General features: G+C 38.5%; 1 protein-coding gene and 1 long non-coding RNA gene across 2 annotated transcripts in view; one reads left to right on the forward strand and one right to left on the reverse strand.

Annotated features, from left to right (window-relative positions):
- Positions 1 to 493: 493 nt before the first annotated feature.
- On the reverse strand, positions 494 to 12398 carry PDK4 (pyruvate dehydrogenase kinase 4). Its single transcript, XM_036894547.2, has 11 exons — positions 12092 to 12398; positions 10978 to 11119; positions 9792 to 9863; positions 8857 to 9041; positions 8606 to 8692; positions 8303 to 8380; positions 6473 to 6549; positions 4629 to 4727; positions 4327 to 4437; positions 3922 to 4035; positions 494 to 2764 (listed from the first exon to the last, which is right to left on the reverse strand). The coding sequence occupies exons 1-11, from the start codon at positions 12219 to 12221 to the stop codon at positions 2621 to 2623; spliced, it is 1239 nt and encodes a 412-aa protein (XP_036750442.1). The 5' UTR covers positions 12222 to 12398; the 3' UTR covers positions 494 to 2620.
- A 157-nt stretch (positions 12399 to 12555) lies between these two features.
- The window catches only part of LOC118917073 (uncharacterized), a 38462-nt gene continuing 30149 nt past the window's right edge, over positions 12556 to 20868 (forward strand). The window contains exon 1 of the long non-coding RNA XR_008998493.1: positions 12556 to 12668. This is a non-coding gene — a long non-coding RNA (uncharacterized LOC118917073). The remainder of the gene's footprint in view (positions 12669 to 20868) is intronic.

Below are 20868 nucleotides of genomic sequence, written 5' to 3' on the forward strand. Positions count from 1 at the left end.
TAAAGATAGTGTGAAAATAGCATAGATGAATAATGCCACCACTTAATTTAGTAATCTATCCCATTTCTATCTTAGTAATATTCAGATATTTAATCCAGAAGTTGTCTGGGAAACTAAATTATCCAGGCAATTATTTTAGTACTCCGCTGTATTTGTTACTTAAATACAGTCACTAAGAGTAACTTTAGTTCTACCAAAAAAGGTAACAAATGTATGCATTGCAAAAGTGATTTTTGAATATTTTCATGTAGATAAACACATTATACTATATGTTATTGGGACATACACAAGAAAGCAAAGGATAATCAGAAATTTCTGGACTGCTCTATTTTGTTTAAAAATTAAGATTTTAAGTTGCTTTCAACACTTTTAAAGGGCTATACCCAATATATAGATAAATTAGGCTTGAATGCAAAGGGAGGAAATCATTTACCTTAAATTCCTCTTAGTACTTTGCCATGAATTTGAGAAAAGAACTTCAAAAGACTACATCTACTATTATAATACAAAATATTTATTATAAAAATTATCACATTTCTCTGTACAGAGCCTAGAAGAAAACACAATATATACATCAATAATTTCAGTGGACCTAAATATTCATTATCCATCCACTAGAATCCTAAAGTGCCTCCACAGATTTCCCAAGTACCAATGTAGACTATTTCTATTTCATAGAACTCCATTTACAAGGCTGATGTTATTGAGATACCAACATTTCTTTATAATTTTAAAGATAGTTCACAGTGTTTGGGTTAATTAATTAATCAGTTGCTTTAAATCTTTGGTAAATACATAATTACATGCAAAATTTTTTTAAATTTCAGTCAAAAATGAAATGCCAAATAGCCTATTGCAATTAGTTTTATGCTCAATAAATGCACGAGCCAGAGTCCCATCAAGAAAAGTCACTATCTAGGACCCCTGATGATAAAATCTGAAATGCACACAAACAGTTAGGGGCTTCTATGGCTACTACCACAAGTACATTAGGCCACGACAAAATTAAACGCACATGTAAAATTCATCATGTAGACAGTACTGATTATTTTACAATATGGAAAACTCTAGTGTTTTCTATATCCCAATTTAAACATCAATTCGACACAGATAAGTTATTGTCTCATAAAAGCCTGTTATCTTGCAAGAATGAGAACCATTTAAGGAAGATACACTCTTTTGAAAAAGACCACTTCATCCTCTTGTCAATCATTTGTCCACGAAAATATGAATCATTTCTCAAACTAATTTTGTGAGGAATATAGCAAGATGCCTACCTTCTGTTTTACTCTGTCCCTCCCTCCCTTCCTTCCTTTCTTGCCTCCTTCTTCTTCCCTTCCTTTCTTCTGTTTTTTCATTCCTTTTCTAAAATTAATGTGCTAGACTGACCTGTCAACCTTCATATACTCTAACTCCCCAAAAGTTTCATATGCATTATAGGTTTCATACATTAGCTCTCAATTCAGTTATTCACAAATGAAAACATCCTAGCACGAAAATCTTTTCCAAGCTATTTGTTAAAAAATATTCCAAGAAGTACTTGAATTCTAATGTTTTGACCATTTGATAATTAGGAATTTCTTTTACAGACATGTTAATGTGGGAGTGTAGAGAATATAATATAACAAAAATATATCTTTTTAGGCCTAGAACATGGATGCTTTTGGATTACCACCACTGCAGGGTAGAGAACAACTCTTCCTACTGAGCTGGTTCTGAAAGTATGCTTTCTTTCCCTAACACTGGCTATTCCAATCTAATATTTCATTTATAAACAAAGCAAGGTGAGAGATTTTTTTGCTGTTATTTTGGCAATTCTCTTCCTTCAACTGCCAACATCCTGAGTTCAGTGCATATCTTAAAATTCACCCAAGACTAGGTAGGCACCTGGCAATAAGTGTTCATTTATTATGTGAAGTATGAACGGGAAAAGCAGCATAACAAAGGTGCTATATTTATCAGAAAAGGTTTTCTTCTGAGTTTTCACATAGGTCCACTGTCTTGGCTGCAACTTTGAATTAAGTATAATGGAGTTACTCATTCCTCCTCATTCAAAGTGAATGTTATTTTGTACACCAGCACATACTTTATCACCAGCTCTTCCTCTGTAGATCGCAGATATATATGAAATGTACATTTACATACATTTATAATCATAGAGTATAAACTAAATGCTAATCCTTCAAATGGGAGGAAAATACTAATATACTGACACTTGATATTTAATGAACACCAATATCTTATGACATCAACCAGAGGCCTGAAATATCAGTCTAGTGAGACTGCTGGCTCGTATCTTCACTTGGCTCTCTTTTCCATTCTTGGCCATAAAGAGATGGAAAACTGAGGCTTATTTCTTCTTCAGGATTTGATATAAGCTCAAGAGTTATTCTAGGTTAAAAATAACCATCTGGCGGTCTGTTCACTCCGTAGTCCTGCGCTGACTGTGCTCTCCTCAATCACAGATGTGAGCTCTGCTCTTCTTTGCACCAGTGTCCTGACCAAGGAGTTTTTGTGGCTGTTGTTTGTTTTTGAGGAAACGAGTTCACACCCAAACATTCAGGAAGCAGCCCTGGTACAGACCCACTTTGATCCCTTGAAGTGTCCTGGGTGTCCCGCTTCACAGAGCCACTTTTTCCTTTGCCAGGTTCTTTGGTTCCTTGCTTGGGATACACCAGTCATCAGCTTCAATGCTCATCTGGTAATGTTTGAAGGCTGACTTGTTAAAGACTGGGAGTTTTTCTACAGACTCCGTAGATAAAGCCTGAAAGAAGAGGGGGGAAAAAACCAAACCAATGAAATTATTCATGGCATTATTTGTCCTTGAAGTGCTTATTCAAAATAAATTCAGAGGTGAATATTCAAACATTCAAATATATTCTTTTAATTAATTAAGTAATAAGAGCACACCAGAGCCCACAGTAAGCTAGTCACTATATAAAAAAAACTTTTAAAATAAATATTATCTCTATCCCACAGGGGCTGAAGTAGTATATCTGTAATTATAAATTAGGGAATAGAATTTGTGTTCCATATTTACACACGTCCCTTGTTTGGATATAGTTGATGTGATAGTTGAACATTGAAGCTATTCTTTCCAGGCAAAACCTTTGTATCCAGGAGAAAGGAGAGTCCTAATCTGGTACTATTAATTTACTAAAATCTATAAATCTATAATACATGAATCTTTACCAATATTTTGAAAACTTTTGTTCATTTAAGAAACGAATGTGTTGACTATTTCAGATGGTCAAAGGCCATTTGGCAAACAATTCCCTTGCACCAAGTGGGAGCCTAGAACTTCAATGTTTTATTGGCTAATATATGTAAATATATTTTCAGTCAAAATAGTTGACAAATGATGAACAGAATCAGGACAGTGACCTTAATGAGCAAATCAATAAATCAAAACTTTATCAGTACTAGAAAAACATGTAGTTTTAAAGTTTAGGCAGGAAATGCCAGGTACCTCACAGACAGCCGATGAGCAATCAGCTCTTCTTTGCTTGGATTTCTAATAAGGTCAACTTAAGGTCTTGAGTATCTTGCTATCAGTTATTTTCTAGGCTGAAACATTATTAGAATATATTTCCCACAAGTTTAAGACAAAGTACCACTATTCTCACAGATGCCTAGAGGTGTTGCTTTAAAAAATTCCTATGAACATCTCTACACTCGGAAACTAATATGTTTCTTGAGAAGCAGTTTTGCTTTACTTGAGGCCCCACTTCCTTTTTGGTAAGTTGCCATATTAGATACTAAATAGTATATCTACACATACCAAACAGAAAATAGAATGACTTGTGGTCATTATTTGCTTTAACTCAGTTTGGGGCATTCACTGTGGACCACAGAACTCAGGACTGTAGAAGCAGCAATCTTTTCAGAAATATGATTTTTTCTATTGAACATAAAGGATACCTTTAAGTAGATTATAGCATCTGTTCCATATCCTGACAAAGAGTAGAGATTCAGATCTCCGTGAAAGTACTTGGCGTAGAGACGAGAAATTGGCAAGCCATAACCAAAACCGGCCTAAAGGGAAAAGATCGGTTATTGGTCAGCAGGTGGATGTGATCATTGAAATACAAAATGTGGGACATTTTCTCCTCCCTTATACTGATGTCCTAGAACCTAGAGAAACATCCTGCCAATCATAGACTCCATGTATAATTGTCACCCTTCTCAGCTTGCTTTCTTATTTTTTTCTCATATCCTGCATGCCCAGTTGAGAGTGATTAACTTGCCTAAATAGTTCCTTGTAATCTTTGCTCTCCCTTTGGAAGCAGGTGGCTGGGATGGACTTAGCCACGTAATGGGTCTTACCAAGGGAGCGTTTCGGGAATTATCCATCACAGGTGTTGGTGCCGTGGAGTACGTGTAGCTGAAAAGACGGTCAGTGATCTTCAGGGGAACCCCACCTCCTCTGTCTGAAATCTGAAACAAACCAACAAGTCATCAGAGCTACACATTAAAAACAAAGTGCATTTGTTTATATGAAAATGACTTTTTTTTTCATTTAAAAGTTACCTGGTATATATCACTTCGATCTATTGCTCAAAGCAGAAAGCTTTATGATTGACTCTTAATTCTCTCGAGAAAGATTCAAAAGAAAAAACAATGGTTACCTTAATTGTCAGATCTTCTTTCCCCAAGACAACAATCACTTCAATCGGTGTAAGGGAAGGCCAGTTTTCCTGGTGCTCAACTGTTGCCCTCATAGCATTCTAAGGAAATCAAAACCATAAGGAATTCAGTGGCAGAAGAATGAGGGACAGTAAATAACTGCTTTTTATGTTTAAAATAAAAACAGCACAGAGGGTAATTCAAAGTTCCTATTTTTTTTAAGTTAGTAGTAAAACAGCTCTGTAAATAGCCATTTATGAATGTGTCATACAGGATATGTAATGAAAAATATTCATTTACCATGTTATATAGCTCCTGGGAGTAATGTCTAATGGAAAATCAATTCTGCTGGCTGTCAAGTTCTTATTTGTAAGCTTAATTTAAATGTAGAAATTGGTTTTTAGAGTTCATTCCCTGGCTCTCTTTTCTCTTTCCATTACATTTCACACCCAAGCACCAAAGACTATTACATAACAAAGGAACGGTGAATCATTGAACCAATTTATCAGCTTTTATAAAATTTGCTGGGAAAAGGTTGTTACTATATAAAAGGATAGCAAATAATTCTAAATTAAATTTCAACTTGCATTTGACCATCATCTTAACTTTTACCAATGATGGCAAAATAACTATAAGTTTGACCATTCAACTTATCTTAGAGTACAGTCAACAACTCCCATTTTCAGACAGCTGGATGAATCTCATAAGGTAAAGTTTTGGCTTATTTTTCACCCACTTTCCTCTCTCACCTTCTTCTGGTAGGTTATTTGCTTTCTGGTTTCTATACAACATTAAGTTCTAATCATTAGCCACAGTGAAACAAAACAGATCAGATGTTGTAGCCCAGTCAGTAGCTCCTCACACTGACATTAGATTATGTTAGAAAACACTGAGTTCTGAGAAGAGTTACAGCAGAATTAAGAGGCAGATTTCATGATTGTTAGGCTTTCTCCTCATGTTCAGGGGACTCTTGGAAGCATCAAAATGCTTCAGGTGTTTTTCTATGTTTTGTTTTAAGTACAGAGTTTCAGTCTGTTCCTTAGGAGCAGGACAGGATTCAATTCTTAGCACCTGGCTTCCCCAGACCAGTAACACCCACATCCTCTGAAAGCTTCTTAGGAATGCCAATTCCCAGACCTCGAGAATCAAATCTCTGGGACCAAGCCTAAGAATCTGTGTTTTTAACAACACCTCCCAGTCGTTCGAAAGCATCCTGAAGTACGTACAAGAAGCACTGCCCTCCAGTCTTGCTAGAGAAAAGTGTGAACTGTGGACCACCACCATCACCAGTTAATTAATTGAAAACTCAGAATTTCAGGCCCCAGATGCACTGAATCAGGATTTTCATTTTAACAAAACCCCCAGGTGATGTATATGCACATTAAAGTTGATCATTGAAGGAAGTGACTATCCTCAGAGGATTTTCTAGACTTAGGATGGAACCCTGCTACCTGCAAGAATTCTGGACTTGAAACTCTGGATTTGGAGTCTAACCAGCTTGTGGGAGTAGAGGTAACAAGGCCTCATTCACTGAAGCATTCACCCCATGACCTTCCTTAATAAATGTATGAATTACTAGTGCTTTGTTGGACACCTGAAAAAATAATGGGAACAGGGAACACTGATACATCATGAATAATATGGTGAATTCTCAAAAGAGTGCTGATGAAATAAAGAATGACATGTAACCTAACAGAAAGAAGGATTAACTGAAGCTTCTTTCTGTTAGGAGCACAGAGCATGCTTGGATAAGATAGTGTGGCTCCTATTTACTGGAAAATGATAAAAAATAAAAATGCTACCATTAAAAAAAACACAAAATTGCAATTATTGTGGAGTGTCATACCTTGAATAGTTCAAAAAGCATATGATGAAGGTGAGAAGGAACGTAAACAATATGAATTGGCTGGTTTGGAAATTTTCCTAGAAAAAATTAAACTTGTTTAGAATTGGTAAACAAATATTTCATTAAAATAAACTTCTATGTCATTTAACTAATAGATATTCTTCATCCCCAAGAATACTCCCTACCCTCCTCACTCCAAAATCCTACCCTCCCTCTTAAACAGTAAACCCAACTGGCTTATTTTCCAAATGCTATTACAATTGCTACCTCGTGCTCTTTGATTAATTTTGCATTTCTTTAATGTGTGCAACAAGGGTGATCTAAATTAGATTACATGGATTATTTGTTTCTATTTTCAAAACTTTTGTATTGGATCATTTCAGAGTTAAAATTATATTCATTTTAAGAAGAAAAAATAAATGGTAAGTGTCTATAGTATAACACTGAAATTAATGCTAGCTATAATTTCATATTTTGAATGCATGGGAAAATAACAACTGATTAGTCTTTATTTTTATCACCCCAAACATTAAATCTTGTACACTAAATATGCTTCAATTCCACCAACAGTCTAAAGAAAACAGAGAAACAAAAACTGCCTAATACTGTTTGAGAAGAAAAATAAAAGTATTATTCTTTGATGTTCCAGGCCTTGGCAAAGTTTGAATCAGAAAACACAAGGCCTGGCACAATTCCTTCTTTATGTTATCAAACAGTCCAAGCAGTTTATCTACAAGTATTAGGCAACAATGCTGCTAATGCTTAAGAGATGTTTTCCAATCTTTATTTGTACTCTTATTTTTAGTTTAGCAATCATTTACACTTTCATAACCTGTGAGTTAGGCTACTCTTAATTTGAGCAACTTGATTTTATATCTCACCACTAATAAACACTGTTCCTGTAAAACTTGGAAAATATGTTTACTTTGAATTCAAATTAGAAGGCTACTCTAATTTAAGAATACTTTCTTGCTTTGCGAAGCAAAAGGGATAAAATAAAAATAGTGCCTTGCATTCATCATGTTAATCACTTCAGCCCATGTGGGGAGAGCTCATCTTTTAAGGGACACTAGAGTGAAAGCTATTAAAGTATGCTCTGCTTCTAAAACAATAGTATATACTTACACTAGGGCAATTAATTGTTGTTGTTAAGATTATTTAACATGAGATCTACCTTCTTAAATACTTAAGTGTTCAACATAGTATTGTTAACTGTGGGCATGATGTTTTATAGCAGATTTCTAGAGCTTATTCACCATGCGTAAGTAAATTTTATACTCATTGAATAGCAACTCCCCATTATCCCCTTCTTTCCAGCCTCTGGCAACCACCATTCTACTACTTCTTCTCTGAGTTGGACTATTTCAGATACCTTAAGTGTAATCATGTAGTATTTGTCCCTCTGTGACCAGCTTATTTCTTATAGTACAATCTATTTTGTTTCCCAGCTCTTATGACTAACCACTTTAGGAGGCTCTCTGCTACCAAGGAGTTTCTCCTACTTCTGACCTCCCTATCCCTCACATTCTGTAGTAAGCAGTCATTCTTTGATCTAAGGTAGTAGAATTTAGTTACTACTCTAAATCCCAAATTGTTGATTCAAACCATTCTTTATGAATTGTTATTAGCAACTGAATATGCTTAATTAGAACTTCCCAGTTGAGTTGAGCCAAAGAGAACTTTGGCTTCAGAAAAAAAAATGTGTACAAATTCTAGGCAAGTTCAGAAGGGGAAAAAGGAATGCAGAAGTTGCTTTCTATTTACAAGAAGTAATCATACTGGGAGAACAATGAATTTTCCAGATTAAAATACATTTTATTTATAGCTTACCATTCACTTGTGTGAGCTTTAATTCTGGAGATGTTAAATAATACTGATCACAAAGCATCTTTGAACACTCAAAGGCATCTGGAATAGAAGATTTTTTATAACAATGACATGAATTTGTACCAAGTAAAATTTTCAATTGATCTTTACTGTGTGTAGTAGCAAAGGATCTTCAGAACAATATTTATAAAAAAAATACATAGAACACTTGGAATATAAATTCACTCAGCAAGTCACCTTAACTATAGATATGTTAGTCATATAGTGTACATTTTCAATAAAGGAAATCAGAAATCCAGAAATTACCTTCGACCACTGCTACCACATCACATTTTGGATCAATGCTTCCAATGTGGCTTGGGTTTCCTGTCTGGGAGTCACTAAATATAAGAACTGTAAAAAATAAAAACAAAAAAAAATGTTATACAAATCAGGATGATAATTTAAACTACCAGTAAGAGAGAACATGACCCACCGAATAATGAAGCATCTAATTAAAGTGTGGCTTATATTTTATACCCACATCCATATCTCATGACCACGATGAACTAACTTACTGTGCTGGTTCATCAGCATCCGGGTAGAAATACGGTTCATGTAAAATCGATCCAGGAAATACTGAAGATTTTGATTGGTGACTGGATCCACTGTACAGGCATCTTTATACTCTATGATTCCTTGTGCCATTGTAGGAACTACATTGTGGTGTCTATTTCGAACTTTGATGAGAGTATCTACAAAACTAGCCCAAAACACATTTACGGTTAGTGAAGTTCAAATAAGTTTCATTCACTTATGCTCCTTAGATTACTTCAAAGAAGGCTAAAGCATTTTTTAAAGTACCTATCTAAACAAACAATAAAATGCTTGGATGAGGCTTTGTTAAGGTCTCACTACAGATTTGACTACAGTAGAGGAGATAGTATAAACTGATTTATTTTGCCTCTAGCTTACATGTGAAAATGCCAGCTTAGGTGACTGGTATATTCATTCATTCTAGGTGTTTATTAAGCCTTTTCTTTAAAAAAAAAAATTTAAAAACGAATTAATCTCGAAGTTGATTTTAGAATGCCTTGTGAAAAAAACTTTCAAAATTTCCTGTCAGATTTAGAAAAAATTCTTATTCTTATAGCTAGAAACTTCAGCTACTCTGAAAGAATTGTTTACTCTCCCAATGACACTCATATGTATTAGTATTATGTAATATGTAAATCCTCCTGCAAATAAATCTAATCATTTGACCAAATGGATAGTAAAATAAATTTCCTAAAAAAAAAAATCCTCTGAGCTTGTTCATACTCAGTATCATTTTCAAAGCCGTAATTCTTTATCATTTTTTGAAAAAACCAACAAGCCCAAACTGGTCATTTTCAGGGATTAATTATTTATTATTCAGAATTGGAGCTCCTTTAATTTAGGTCCAAAAAAATCTTAGGGATATGTCTGGAAATAGTCAAAGTTTCCGACACTTGTTCTAATGCGCAGAACTTACTCTGATAATGCTTTCTGGTCCTCTGGGCTTCTCTCATGGAATTCCACCAAATCCATCAGGCTCTGGATGTACCTGGAAAGTGACAGGTGTGCTTTTCAAATTATTTGAAACAAGAAAGCAAGTATCATGTTTAAAATCAAAACTTTCCTACAAGATATTTAGAGAATAGTATGTCTAAAAAGAAGAAAGCTATGTTTACATTCTAACTTTCTAACAGAAAATTTATGTTTCTTTAATTCTTCCATATTCCATTCTGTTTTGTTTGGCAAATGTTTTCATTTTCTTACAGCAAAGGCATTTAGAAACAACTTTTTAAGAAAGTCTTCATATTTTTTCTGACTATATTTATTCATAGGTGAGTAGAAGTCTCGAAAGCAGCAAATCTTTAAGAAGTATATAATACATTTATTTATTGACTTAAAGAACAAAAAGCTGTGCAGTCAGGGGATTAGGGTGAGGTTCTGGTGAGTTATCTGCCTCCCACACCTCCTGGCTCTGGTCTCTGAAAATCTGCTCTCTTGAGTTGTCTGTCCTTTCTAAGCCTCAGTATTCTTATTTGTAAAATGAGACAATAATAATCAATATTTATTGAGTGTCAGCTATGTGCTGTGTACTGATCTAAGTGGTTTTTTATGGATTACCTCATTTAATTATACTTAAATATCCTTCTGAGGCATATACTTTATTCTCCTCAATAACAAATGGGGAAATTGAGGCACTGAGAATTTAAGTCATTTGCCAATTATTCCACATAGAGGCAGAGGCAGGATTTGAACTCAGAGCCTGTTCTGTTAATTGTTTATAAGTAAAAAAGATGAGGCCCTCTCTAAATAGTAGTCATTCCTGTCTATTTCTAGGATAGGATTCTTTTTGCAAGATCAAATGCTGTCTTTTATTATTTAAAATACAAAACTAAAGTTGTAACTGTCAATTACTTTTATATTTCTTCTAGAATAAAAACTGTATTGTGAAAGGATCCACTTTTTCCAGGGAAAAAATGTGTCTTTGTAGATTTATAACTGCACTTATGATGACTTACTCTAAAGCAGTTAAAAAATACTTTACATCTCACAAAAGTATTTATTGCTCAAACCACCTGTTTTCCAATTATGATGTTAATACTAGAATTCATACTCAGATAACTGTCTTGACAGTATCCACTGTTTCAGAATAGTTTACCACTTACCAGCTTTTAACTAATTGCACTGAAGAGGTGTTTACTAATGGATCTGGGAGAATATCAATTTCCTTCAGGATATTGGCTAGCCTCACTGGCAATTCTTGCCGCAAAAATGTAAAAGATGTTCTTTCACATGCATTTTCTGAACCTGTAGTAAATAACATTTATTTAGTTTTTGGAAAAAATATGTCTAAATGATACATTTGAATAGCATTAATTGTCCAATCTATTGAACACACACACACATACACACACACACACATATAATAACATTGCATTTCACCCTCAGATTACTGTTCATAGATAATTTTTTTTCTTTTTTCTTCTTTAAAAAAGATCAAAATAGCAATTGTTTTCTTTTTTTTGAAGAGGATTTGCTTCCAAGAAGTCAGAATATCTAGTAGCAGTTAGTATTCATAAAAAAATGCCGGGCTCAGTCAACACAACAATGTCAATGAGACATCGTTCACAGAGTTCTAGATATGAAATTGGAGCCGGGGAATAAGAGGGCAGGTAGGAGTCATGATGTTTCCAGACTAGTGATAAATAATACCACATTTAAATCCTTGAAATTTCCCCTGAAAGTTTGCCGCAGAAAGTGTGTAAAATTTTCGGCAGGAATGCAAATATGGAAACTGTAACGGTAAAGAGACAACGAAAATTGTTAGAAACACAGAGATGCACCCTATGGAGGGGTACATAGTAGCTAAAGGGTAAAATCTCAATTAACCTGGGGCTCACTTTACAGTATTAGGAATCTTCTCCAAGAAGTATTATGCCGTAAGGGAGGAGATAAAGTTTCTAAATCTTTGTTAAATAGTGACTGGAGGCAAAAAGTATTTTGACTGGAAGCTTTGGACAGAAAAAAGAGTAAAGATGAGCTCAAACCATCCAGCATCATCGGGGCTGCAAGTGGCCTTGACCTGCAGGAACTAACTGTCAGAAAGAAAACGGGTCTAGGAAAAGGCGAGGTGCGCCTGAGTCAAGGCTCCAGGGCTCAGCAGGAAAGGGGACCCCTGAAGTTTTAAGCTGTGAGCCCAGCCCTCCCCGCACTGAGGCTCAAAGTTAAGGTCGCTCCCCAGCCCCAGCGCCCCCGCCAGCGCCCTGCGTCCCAGCTCACCGAAGTCCAGCAGCTGCTTCATAGACAGCGGGGACGGGCTGTAGCGCGAAAAATGCTCTACCTCGCGGGGCACTAGGCTGGCGCCGCTCAGCGAGCCGGCGCTGCGCATCACGAAGCGGGCAGCCTTCATCTTGATGCCCCCCCGGGCTGGGGCTGGCTTGAAGGGCGAAGGCTGCGGGGAGCAGAGCCTGGGCTCTAGGATGGGGCGGACAGGCCTGTGTGCTGGCGGGCTTGTGCACGCCGGCCGGGGCTGCTTCGGGATAGAGGAGTCCGCGGGTGAGTCGGAAGAGCAGCGAGTAGCGGGAAACTCAGACTTGCCCCTTGCCACCACTGGCCCCCTCGCGTAGTTTTATTCATTTCCCCCCACCCTCCCCCCGAACCCCAACGGGGAGGAGTCTCTGAGACTAGGAGGCGCGTCCGGGACTTGGGGCGGTGCCAATCAGAACTTTGGGCTCCGCCCCCGGCCGCGGTACCCGCCGAGAGACCTGGCCCGGTGATCGCGGTGTGGCCTCGCACCAGTGCCCGGGGCTGTGAGGAGAATGCGGGTGGGAGGAAGCCGAACGGGACGCATCTGGAGGTACTCTGGGCTCTAGGTCAGCCACTTGGCACGGGGCCGCTGATCGCGTGGGCTGGGGCCCGCCCAGACTCGTCCTTGTTTACAAGTAAGGGGCTCTCCCAATGCCACGCATTCCTGGCCGGAAAGTATTTCCAAGAATCTAGGCGCCGGGTGTCATTGGTTCTTGCTCAGAGAGGACTTTTACAGTAGCCAATCAGCTGCGTCCAAAGTCTGAGCTTTTCTACGATTGGACAGCGAGAGAAACAAACAGCCTAGAGTTTTCCCAGTGTTTTCTGCAGGAGAGAACAGCACATGTCAGGAACTAGAAGTTCTTTCTGCGGAGACTTAAGGAGCTTCCCAGAATACATGTACTTTTCTTGTTGCCATAAAAGGCCATCAATTTGTTTCTCTCCAGTAGGTTTAAATCTGTTAATTAAAAATACTATTAAAAACGGATCAGTTTGTCAGTTTGACTCACTCTCTTTTTCTCTCATCAGAGCATTTGCTCTCTCTGCACCCCTGTATACAATGCCCTTAATCCAAGGCTTTGCCTAAGACATTCTTTTCAACCTTTAAATGTGCAGCACAAACTGTGTGCTGCTAGAAATCTTTCTTGATTCCCTCTCCTTCTTCCTTCTAAATACGGTCTTTGTCCCTTATGACATTATATTGAACAATTTATGTTCCTTTCTGAACCCCCTCCCCTGAAAGAGATCAGGGCTGGAACAATGTCTGAATCATCTCTGTGATTCCTACCCAACTTTGTCGCTACTCAAGCTTACACAAACTGTGGAAAGATGGGAGAAGTTCCAAATTGTATCTAATAGTTTTGGATACCACTGTGATTTTTATTTTTGTACTCTGAATCCTTTATTACACATTTGCCAAGCTGGATGAAGTGGGGAAAAATTTGTTTGAGAGGCCAAAAAGCTAAATAAAACTCTCTCTGATGAAGTATATTTAAAGTAAAAAAAAAACAAACCCTTCTTTTTCCTGGATTACATCCTAAGATCAAAAGTAAAAGAAAAGCAGGCATTTGCTTTTCTACTGTGTGTATGGGATCAGGAATAGCAAAAATACGTTATAAAGAATTATAGTCTTCAATCTGCAGAGGAGGAGCAATGTAAATGATGCATGATAGCCAGGTCTAGTTTAGGAAAGCCCCAGTAAGTGTGCTCTCTGCCTGGCTTTCCCAGCACTTCTGCCCAGTGTGTTGCAGGATGATCAAAGATCAGGTGAAGTCACATGATGTTCACAGAGATGACTAAGGGTTAAATTGAACTGAGGTCACCAGACATTAGTCTCCATGTCGCCATTCTAATATTTAGCAGGTTACTCTCACAGTGCATTACATTCTTCTATGTCATTTCTCTGTGATAGGAATCGTTATAATTGGCAACGTTATGGTAGCTGGGCTGGAGTAGCCAAGTAAATTTGTTTACACAGTTGACTAAGAGGCTATGTATTTCCATGATTACGGAGTGACTGGAAAGAAAGTGGTACTTCTATTCTCAGGCTGACCACAGATCTTGGAGGTGACTCAGTTATCAGAAGTAGAGCAAAGGGAATTATCTGGGGGCAATGGGTATGGACAAATCTGTGCATTCATTTGAGTAAAGGTAAACTAAAGAAGACTATCAAAGGATTTTGTGCTAATAGAGAGGGAAGGGTACCACATTTCTCCCTGTCAGTGCTGAGCACAGCATCCCTGCTGCAAGCCCCTGATTCCTGAAGTTTTCAGGGGCTATCCTAACGGGCATTAAATGAATTCTATCCAGCTTGCCTGGCAAAATCTGACAACAAAAGGCTGCTGGTAGAGCTTTAAGAATGCAAGTCACGCTTTTGCAAGAGGGCTGGGCAGGTCCAATTTGACAAAGTGCATCAAGACCCTTGAAGAGATGCCTATTCAATTTTTCACCTGTAGGGACATGTTCCAAGGAGACAATTTCAGGCCTACCTTGGAGACCTTGAAGCTTCAGTTCCAGACCATGGCAATAAAGTGAAGATCATAATAAAGCATTTTAGTCTATTAAATTTCCAATAGCATTATGTCTAAGGAAAAACTGTTTCTTTAAATTAATTAAAACAATGTTTCATACATACATACTTTATTGCTACAAATCGTTATCATCTGAGTTTTCAGCAAGTCATAATCACTGATCACAGATCACCATAACAAATAGTAATAAAGAAGGCTGAACTATTTCAAAAATTAGCAAATGTGACCCAGAGATACATGTGGTTCCATCGTGTCTCTACTGACTTCATGTGGAGACCACTATAAACCAGAAAGTTGTAGCCCTGATGGCAACTGCTCTATGAGACATGTGTTTTCGCTAGAGTAGATGAATATGGCCAAAGAACATGTTTTACAGGTACTGACTTGATGAGTGTATGCTTTTGTTTCTACCAAACAAACAAACAAGAACCCTAAAAACAAACAAAAACCCAAAACCTCTTGCACTCCTATCTCAGCATCTGCTTACCAGGGGACCTAGACTAACATCTGTACTAGAAAACTGTCCTCTGTGTTTTATTAATTGTAAAAAGCATGTCACAGACCAACATGTATATAGTATAGTCCAATTTTTATTTACAAAACAAAAAGAAAAAGAAAGACTGTATATGTGAATATGGGTTGATAAATGCATGTAAAGAGTCTGGAAAGGAACTACACCAAACAATCATGGTATTGCAAGAGTGTGGCAGAAGGAACTCTCACTTGTTTCTTTATACTTCCATATTATATTCTCCATGGTATGTGACTCACTGCTTTATACACTAAAGCCAGTATTAGATCTTGACTAATGAACAGTGTATGGAATATGCTGCTCTGGGATAGGTCGTTCCCCATCACTTATTTGCCCTTGTTTATCTCATTACTTGAGGACACCATCTCTCATGCACCCTTTTAAGTGTAGGCAGCTTCTCTCCTCAACTCAGTCTTTCATGGCCTGCAGGTGAGATGGGTGTCCTCCTCCTTCCACACCTTACTGGTTACCTCTGTGCACTCAAAACATTCCTCCCCCATTCTCCTTTAAAAGGACAGGAACTTTGAACATAAGGCAGCAGACAATATCACCAACTACTCCATTTTATCACTGCCCTTTGTGGAGTACCTGGCCACTTCCTTAACAGTATGATACTGTTATTATTCTTGTGGACTTCAGCCTTAATGTGAAAGATCTGTCTGCACTTCCACTCCTCAATTCATCAATCTCTTCTCTCTTCACCTTATCGATAGCTCTCTGCATTCCACCTCAGCTACCCATTCCCATGATCATACCTTAGAACTTGCCTTCACAAGTAATACCACCATCTCCAAAACATCAAAAACATCTCCCTGTGTACCATTTCTCATGCTCCTAGAGTATTTGACCCAACTATCATCTCACATGCAATACCTCAAACTCACTGACATTCCTGTTTTGCCCTCCTTTATTCCTCTATGTCTCCTCTCATTCAGTGTGAACTCCATGGTCCAGCACCATAATTATACTCCTGGGAAAACTCTTAACTCTCTCTGTTTCACTCACTTGGTGAACCAACCCTAATTAACTCTTTGTAAATATATAGAGTGGGTACAAATTCCAGTCCATAAATGCAAATTATGCAAGAGTTGACATTTTCTTTTCTTTTGTTTTCCTAAAAGTCAGTTTAATGTCTATTCTAAGACCCCCTGGTTAATGTGAGATTTTTACCATTCTTTCTGCTAGGGCTGCATCCGTATTTCCAGGAACTCATAGAAGCCCAAAGTATCAGGATAGGTGGACATTTAGTGGTTGGTGTCCTCTAGCCATACTAGCATCCGTTAAGATCTTTCTCATTAAATCTGGTCCTAGATTGCTGGTTAATGCAAATTGCTGCTCCATCATCCCTCATTCCTATTCAAAAGACCTGGTTGGGTCTGTTTCTCTCTTTTTCTCTGCACCCCTGTCTGTTCTTGGATAATGTGGACAGCATTTTATTCTGACGCATACTTGACCATAGTCGCAGTCCCCATCTTCCTCAGTAACTCTTTGTCTTAACTGTATCTACAGTGGGCCACAGGAAACTCTAAAAGCCTGAATCAGGCCTGTCTGCTTGATCCCATTTCTACTCTTGCTCTGTTCCTATAGAAATGAGTTTCAAAGACCCAGGTCCTGAGGGAGTTTGGAGCATAGTATATGTGCAATAAATCACATCAAGGGTCCCACTATTACCTCTCAAATAATAAGAAATTCTATGGTTTTGGAGATGCAAAAGACAATAAAAGTTGAAGGAAACTTGACAACTCAGATGAACTCTAAGAGAGGGTTAGTGGATGGATCACAGAAACCATACATAGTTTCTGTGGGTTGGAGAAAAAAGAAAACATGTATCTCAATTCCTCAGTAAAGCAGATCTCCCAAACTTGCATAAGTATTTTTGCCTTTTATGAGCCATGGTCCAGCTACCCAAATGAAAGAGGGGGTCCTTTGGTAATAAGAAATATTAATGGAAAACATACATGGTTAATATTTTGAATATTATATGAACAAACATATGCATAAGCATATGTATAAGGAAAATACCCCAGTACATCCAAGGGTGGTTAGAATTACCAGTATTACTACATTTGCTTTTCTTGTGCTTTTCCAAATGTTAAAAAAGAAAGCATGTGTATAATAAGGAAAATAAATGTGATTTCAAAAGTCGAAATGAAATAGAAGTTGTAAAAAAATAGGCAGAAAGATTTGGCAAATATCTGTTCAAAATAGGCTTCTGACCAAATTGGAAGGCAAAATGAGGACAGGGCACTGGGTCAGGCTCTCCTGCCCTCTATTTCTAACCCCCTTGGACATAACAAGAGGTGCAGAGACTCCAGGACTGAGAAGCCCACAAACAGCCCATTCTTTCCCTTATCATTCCTGTCCATTGTCTTCTGTGGACTGACACTGAGATTCAGTCAGCTGAAAGTTGCCCCCATTTCTGTGACTTGTTCCTTTTCTCTGATTGCTGATCGTTGCCTAAATTTCCTGAGAGTATACCAAGCAGGAAATTTCTTTCCCTGATCTCCACCCCGACCCCTTACCACCACTGCCACATACCGAATCCAAATGGAAATCACTTATCTGGAAAACTCCCAGTCCAGCTCTGGTTTGTGTAGCAGTGACTAGCTGCCCGAAACGACCTTTTCTGGTGTTCTAGATAACATAAGAAACATAATCAGGCACCAGGTCCCCTGGAAGACAAATTTCAGAGGTCACTGCCTTTTATGCTTTCTTTGCTTAACCCAGTGCAGGAGGCAGTCAAAATCGTAGCAACATACCATTGACTAAACCACTTAAAAATGGGATAATTCAGTTATACAAACATGCCTCACTACCTAGTTCATTCAGTCAGTTCATGTGTACTAACCTGTTAGTACATGCAGTGCATTATATGTCTGTATGCTGAGCAATAAAAGGACAGATAGCCAGATGTCACACTAGCATGTTGTGTCTGTTTGAAAATACTAGTTTAAACAAGTATATGTTGTGCAAGCAGTTAGTCCCTCCCTCTCCAGCTGTGGCTGACACCACCAGTAACAGGTAGTCGCATCCTTTCCTGTTTGGTCTGGTTTGGCACCTGGATTCCTCTCCACACAGCACTGTAGAGATGAATGAATCAGTGAAGCAGGTTTAACAGATGCAACCCCTTGTTATTCCTGGGCTGGGGGTTCCAAGCCACCTCCGTGTTTTGCCTGCAGCCTCATGCCTGCTATTTGGAAAAACTGTCCCTTAGTGAGACTTTCCCAACAAGCATGAAAATCATTCATTTACTCCAACACTTGCTCTTGCAGAGGAAAAACTGTGGCAGAGGAGACATGAGGTCGCCCAAGTCACAAAGCTAGTAGGAAACCAAGTTTTCTAAGTCTCAGTGTAAACAGGAATCTCTACCTACTCTTCTAGGTCTTGGGAGTGCTGAGGTTTTTTTATATTAGCCTTCTGACATGTTAGAATTAAGATCTCCTGTTTGTCTTATTGGCCAAAATCAGAGGCAACTGTGAAACAGTTTGAAAACAAACCAAAGAGAGGATAAAAACTTGACATCTTGTTTCTGCAAGGACACTGATATTTTTTTATCTGATGTCCTTTATATAGAGAGCATCAGTTACACTTTGCCAGTGGAATAAGTAGTCTGTCTTTTGCTTTAACAATAATCACACAAACACACACGTCTTCCCCTTTTTGGTCCATTTTGAATATAAAGCTAAGCATCTGGCAATGCTGAATTTGGGAAACATGTTTGTGTTTTGATTGAAGTGTCCTGGCTGTGCTTCAGGAATTAGCATTGAGTCCAGAGAAAAGAGGGGGCTCCTCTTCTTTGTTCTTTCTTCCAGCCCTCTCACACTGGGATCTTCCCTCCCCTTCTTTCAAAAAAGCACCTCAAAATGCACTGTGTATTAGAACATAGGGATTGTTCCCTTTGCTACTGGCACTAATATGTAGACTCACTTCTTGTTTAAAAATAAAATTTAAGGTTTTCTCTGCCTTGCACAGTTTTCAACAACATGGTGTTGGAAGGAGGAACAGCCCTCTAAAAGAAGCTACGCAAATGTTAGGCCTCGTGCTGGCTATGTGGGTGAAAGGTCGGTCCCACGCCCACAGCCAGGGCTGTCCTGCCTTGGCGCCTGGCAGTGGAGTCAACAAGGGGAAGTTTAGTAGGTGAAGGGTCACCGCTTTGGAACAGCAGTCCTTTTCCATGCATCAGCTTTCAGACATCTGGTTTCTGTTCATAGAAATAAAGCTCACTAGGGGAGAGGTCACCCAACCAGAGGCGGCTCTATAATAACCCACTGCCTGCCTCGACCCTGTGTCCAAGGCAAGAGGCCAAGTGTTCAGGACTCCTGGGCCTTTAGGAATTCTGCTGCTCAAGTGGAAAAACAGAGATTGTAAAGTGCTTTAAAGATCATCCTGTACTGAATGTGGCAAACTGATAAACAACATATTGACTGGCAAATCTGTACCACGTAAAATAACTTTACAAGGAGAGATTATTTTAGAAAGTGTATTGCAATAAAGAAACTTGTAGGTTTCCCTATTCGCTGTTCTAGAGGAGAGCAATGGGGTCCGGTCCTGACTGCACACTACAATTACCCAGAGAGATTTCACAAGTGACTGATGCTTAATACCAGTTGGATCAGAATCTGTAGCTGAGGGGGGCCCACCCATCTCAATTTTTATAGTCTTAGTGGGTCTCATGTATGGCACTGCTTTAGAGTCTTTGAAACATAACTGCTTGAAATGATTCCAGGTTAGGAGAGAAGTTCTCCATGCTCTAGAACAGTGCTTTTTAGACTGTGGGTTGTGACCAATGAGTGAATCATGAAATCAGTTTAATGGAGCAAAACGAGCATTATAATGAAAAAGAGAAAAAACCATGCTGTGACAAGTCAGATTTTTGGGGGTCAAAGTTTTATTTCAAATCTATCTGGATCATGAGGTGGGAAGACCACCAGTCCAGGTCCTAGGAGTAAAAGATCTGCTTGCCTGAGCCCCCGCAGAAGAGCTCTAATTCGAAGCAGTTGTTGGCTTTTTAACAGTTTTGCTGATTTCACAGGATGTTGTAGCTGTGAATTGGGAAGCCTGCCATGATACTATTTTGAAAAGTGCTATGCAAACAGTGTTCCTCCCAGATGGTTCCCAGTTAGTTCAGTGTGAGCATTTCCTCTTAAATCATCAGGGATCAAGACCAACAGCCCAAGGTGAATTATTGCTAAAATTAAAATGCGAAGGTAGTTGGTTGCTTGTAAGTCTGGCTGGAGCCTTGCCCAGTGTGAGCTCCCCTCTAAGAAAACTGAGCTAGCTAGGGGAAGCCAGGATAGCCCTTCCAATCTTGGTGTTTTGGGGTGGGAAACAGGCTGTCACTGACAGTGCTTAAAATCAGTCAAACAGTAGGGTTCATACTCTGGGAGGAAGGTGCTGAGCCACTGGAGATGCTAAGCAGCAGAACAGAGGACCATCAAGTCTCTGTTAGAGAATGAACTCAGAGATTGTATGGAGAGAGCAGTAATAGTGATGAGAGGCTCCAATCTTTGACTGGCCTCCTTTCCCCTATCTATGAATGTCCTTTCTTCTTCTTTCTTATTTTTCATTTGATTTTCTTTTTTAATGAGTGCTTCTGAGTAATGCTACTTCCTTGGCTGAGAAGGGACGCTATGTTTCTGGATGGGAGCAATTAGAGAATCTATATCCTTCATCCATTTGAAAGAACCTGA

The sequence above is a fragment of the Manis pentadactyla genome, chromosome 7 (genome assembly GCF_030020395.1).
Source record: "Manis pentadactyla isolate mManPen7 chromosome 7, mManPen7.hap1, whole genome shotgun sequence".
Classification (NCBI taxonomy): Eukaryota; Metazoa; Chordata; class Mammalia; order Pholidota; family Manidae; genus Manis; species Manis pentadactyla.

Bases quoted from the DNA above. Each gene is read 5' to 3' on its own strand.
- PDK4 (XM_036894547.2), bottom strand. From the start codon at position 12,221: ATGAAGGCTGCCCGCTTCGTGATGCGCAGCGCCGGCTCGCTGAGCGGC. The intron at 4,728-6,472 runs GTATGACACTCC...TGATTTCCTTAG, and splicing joins TGCTTTTTGAACTATTCAAG to AATGCTATGAGGGCAACAGT. The intron at 4,036-4,326 runs GTAAGACCCATT...TTTTCCCTTTAG, and splicing joins ATTCCCGAAACGCTCCCTTG to GCCGGTTTTGGTTATGGCTT.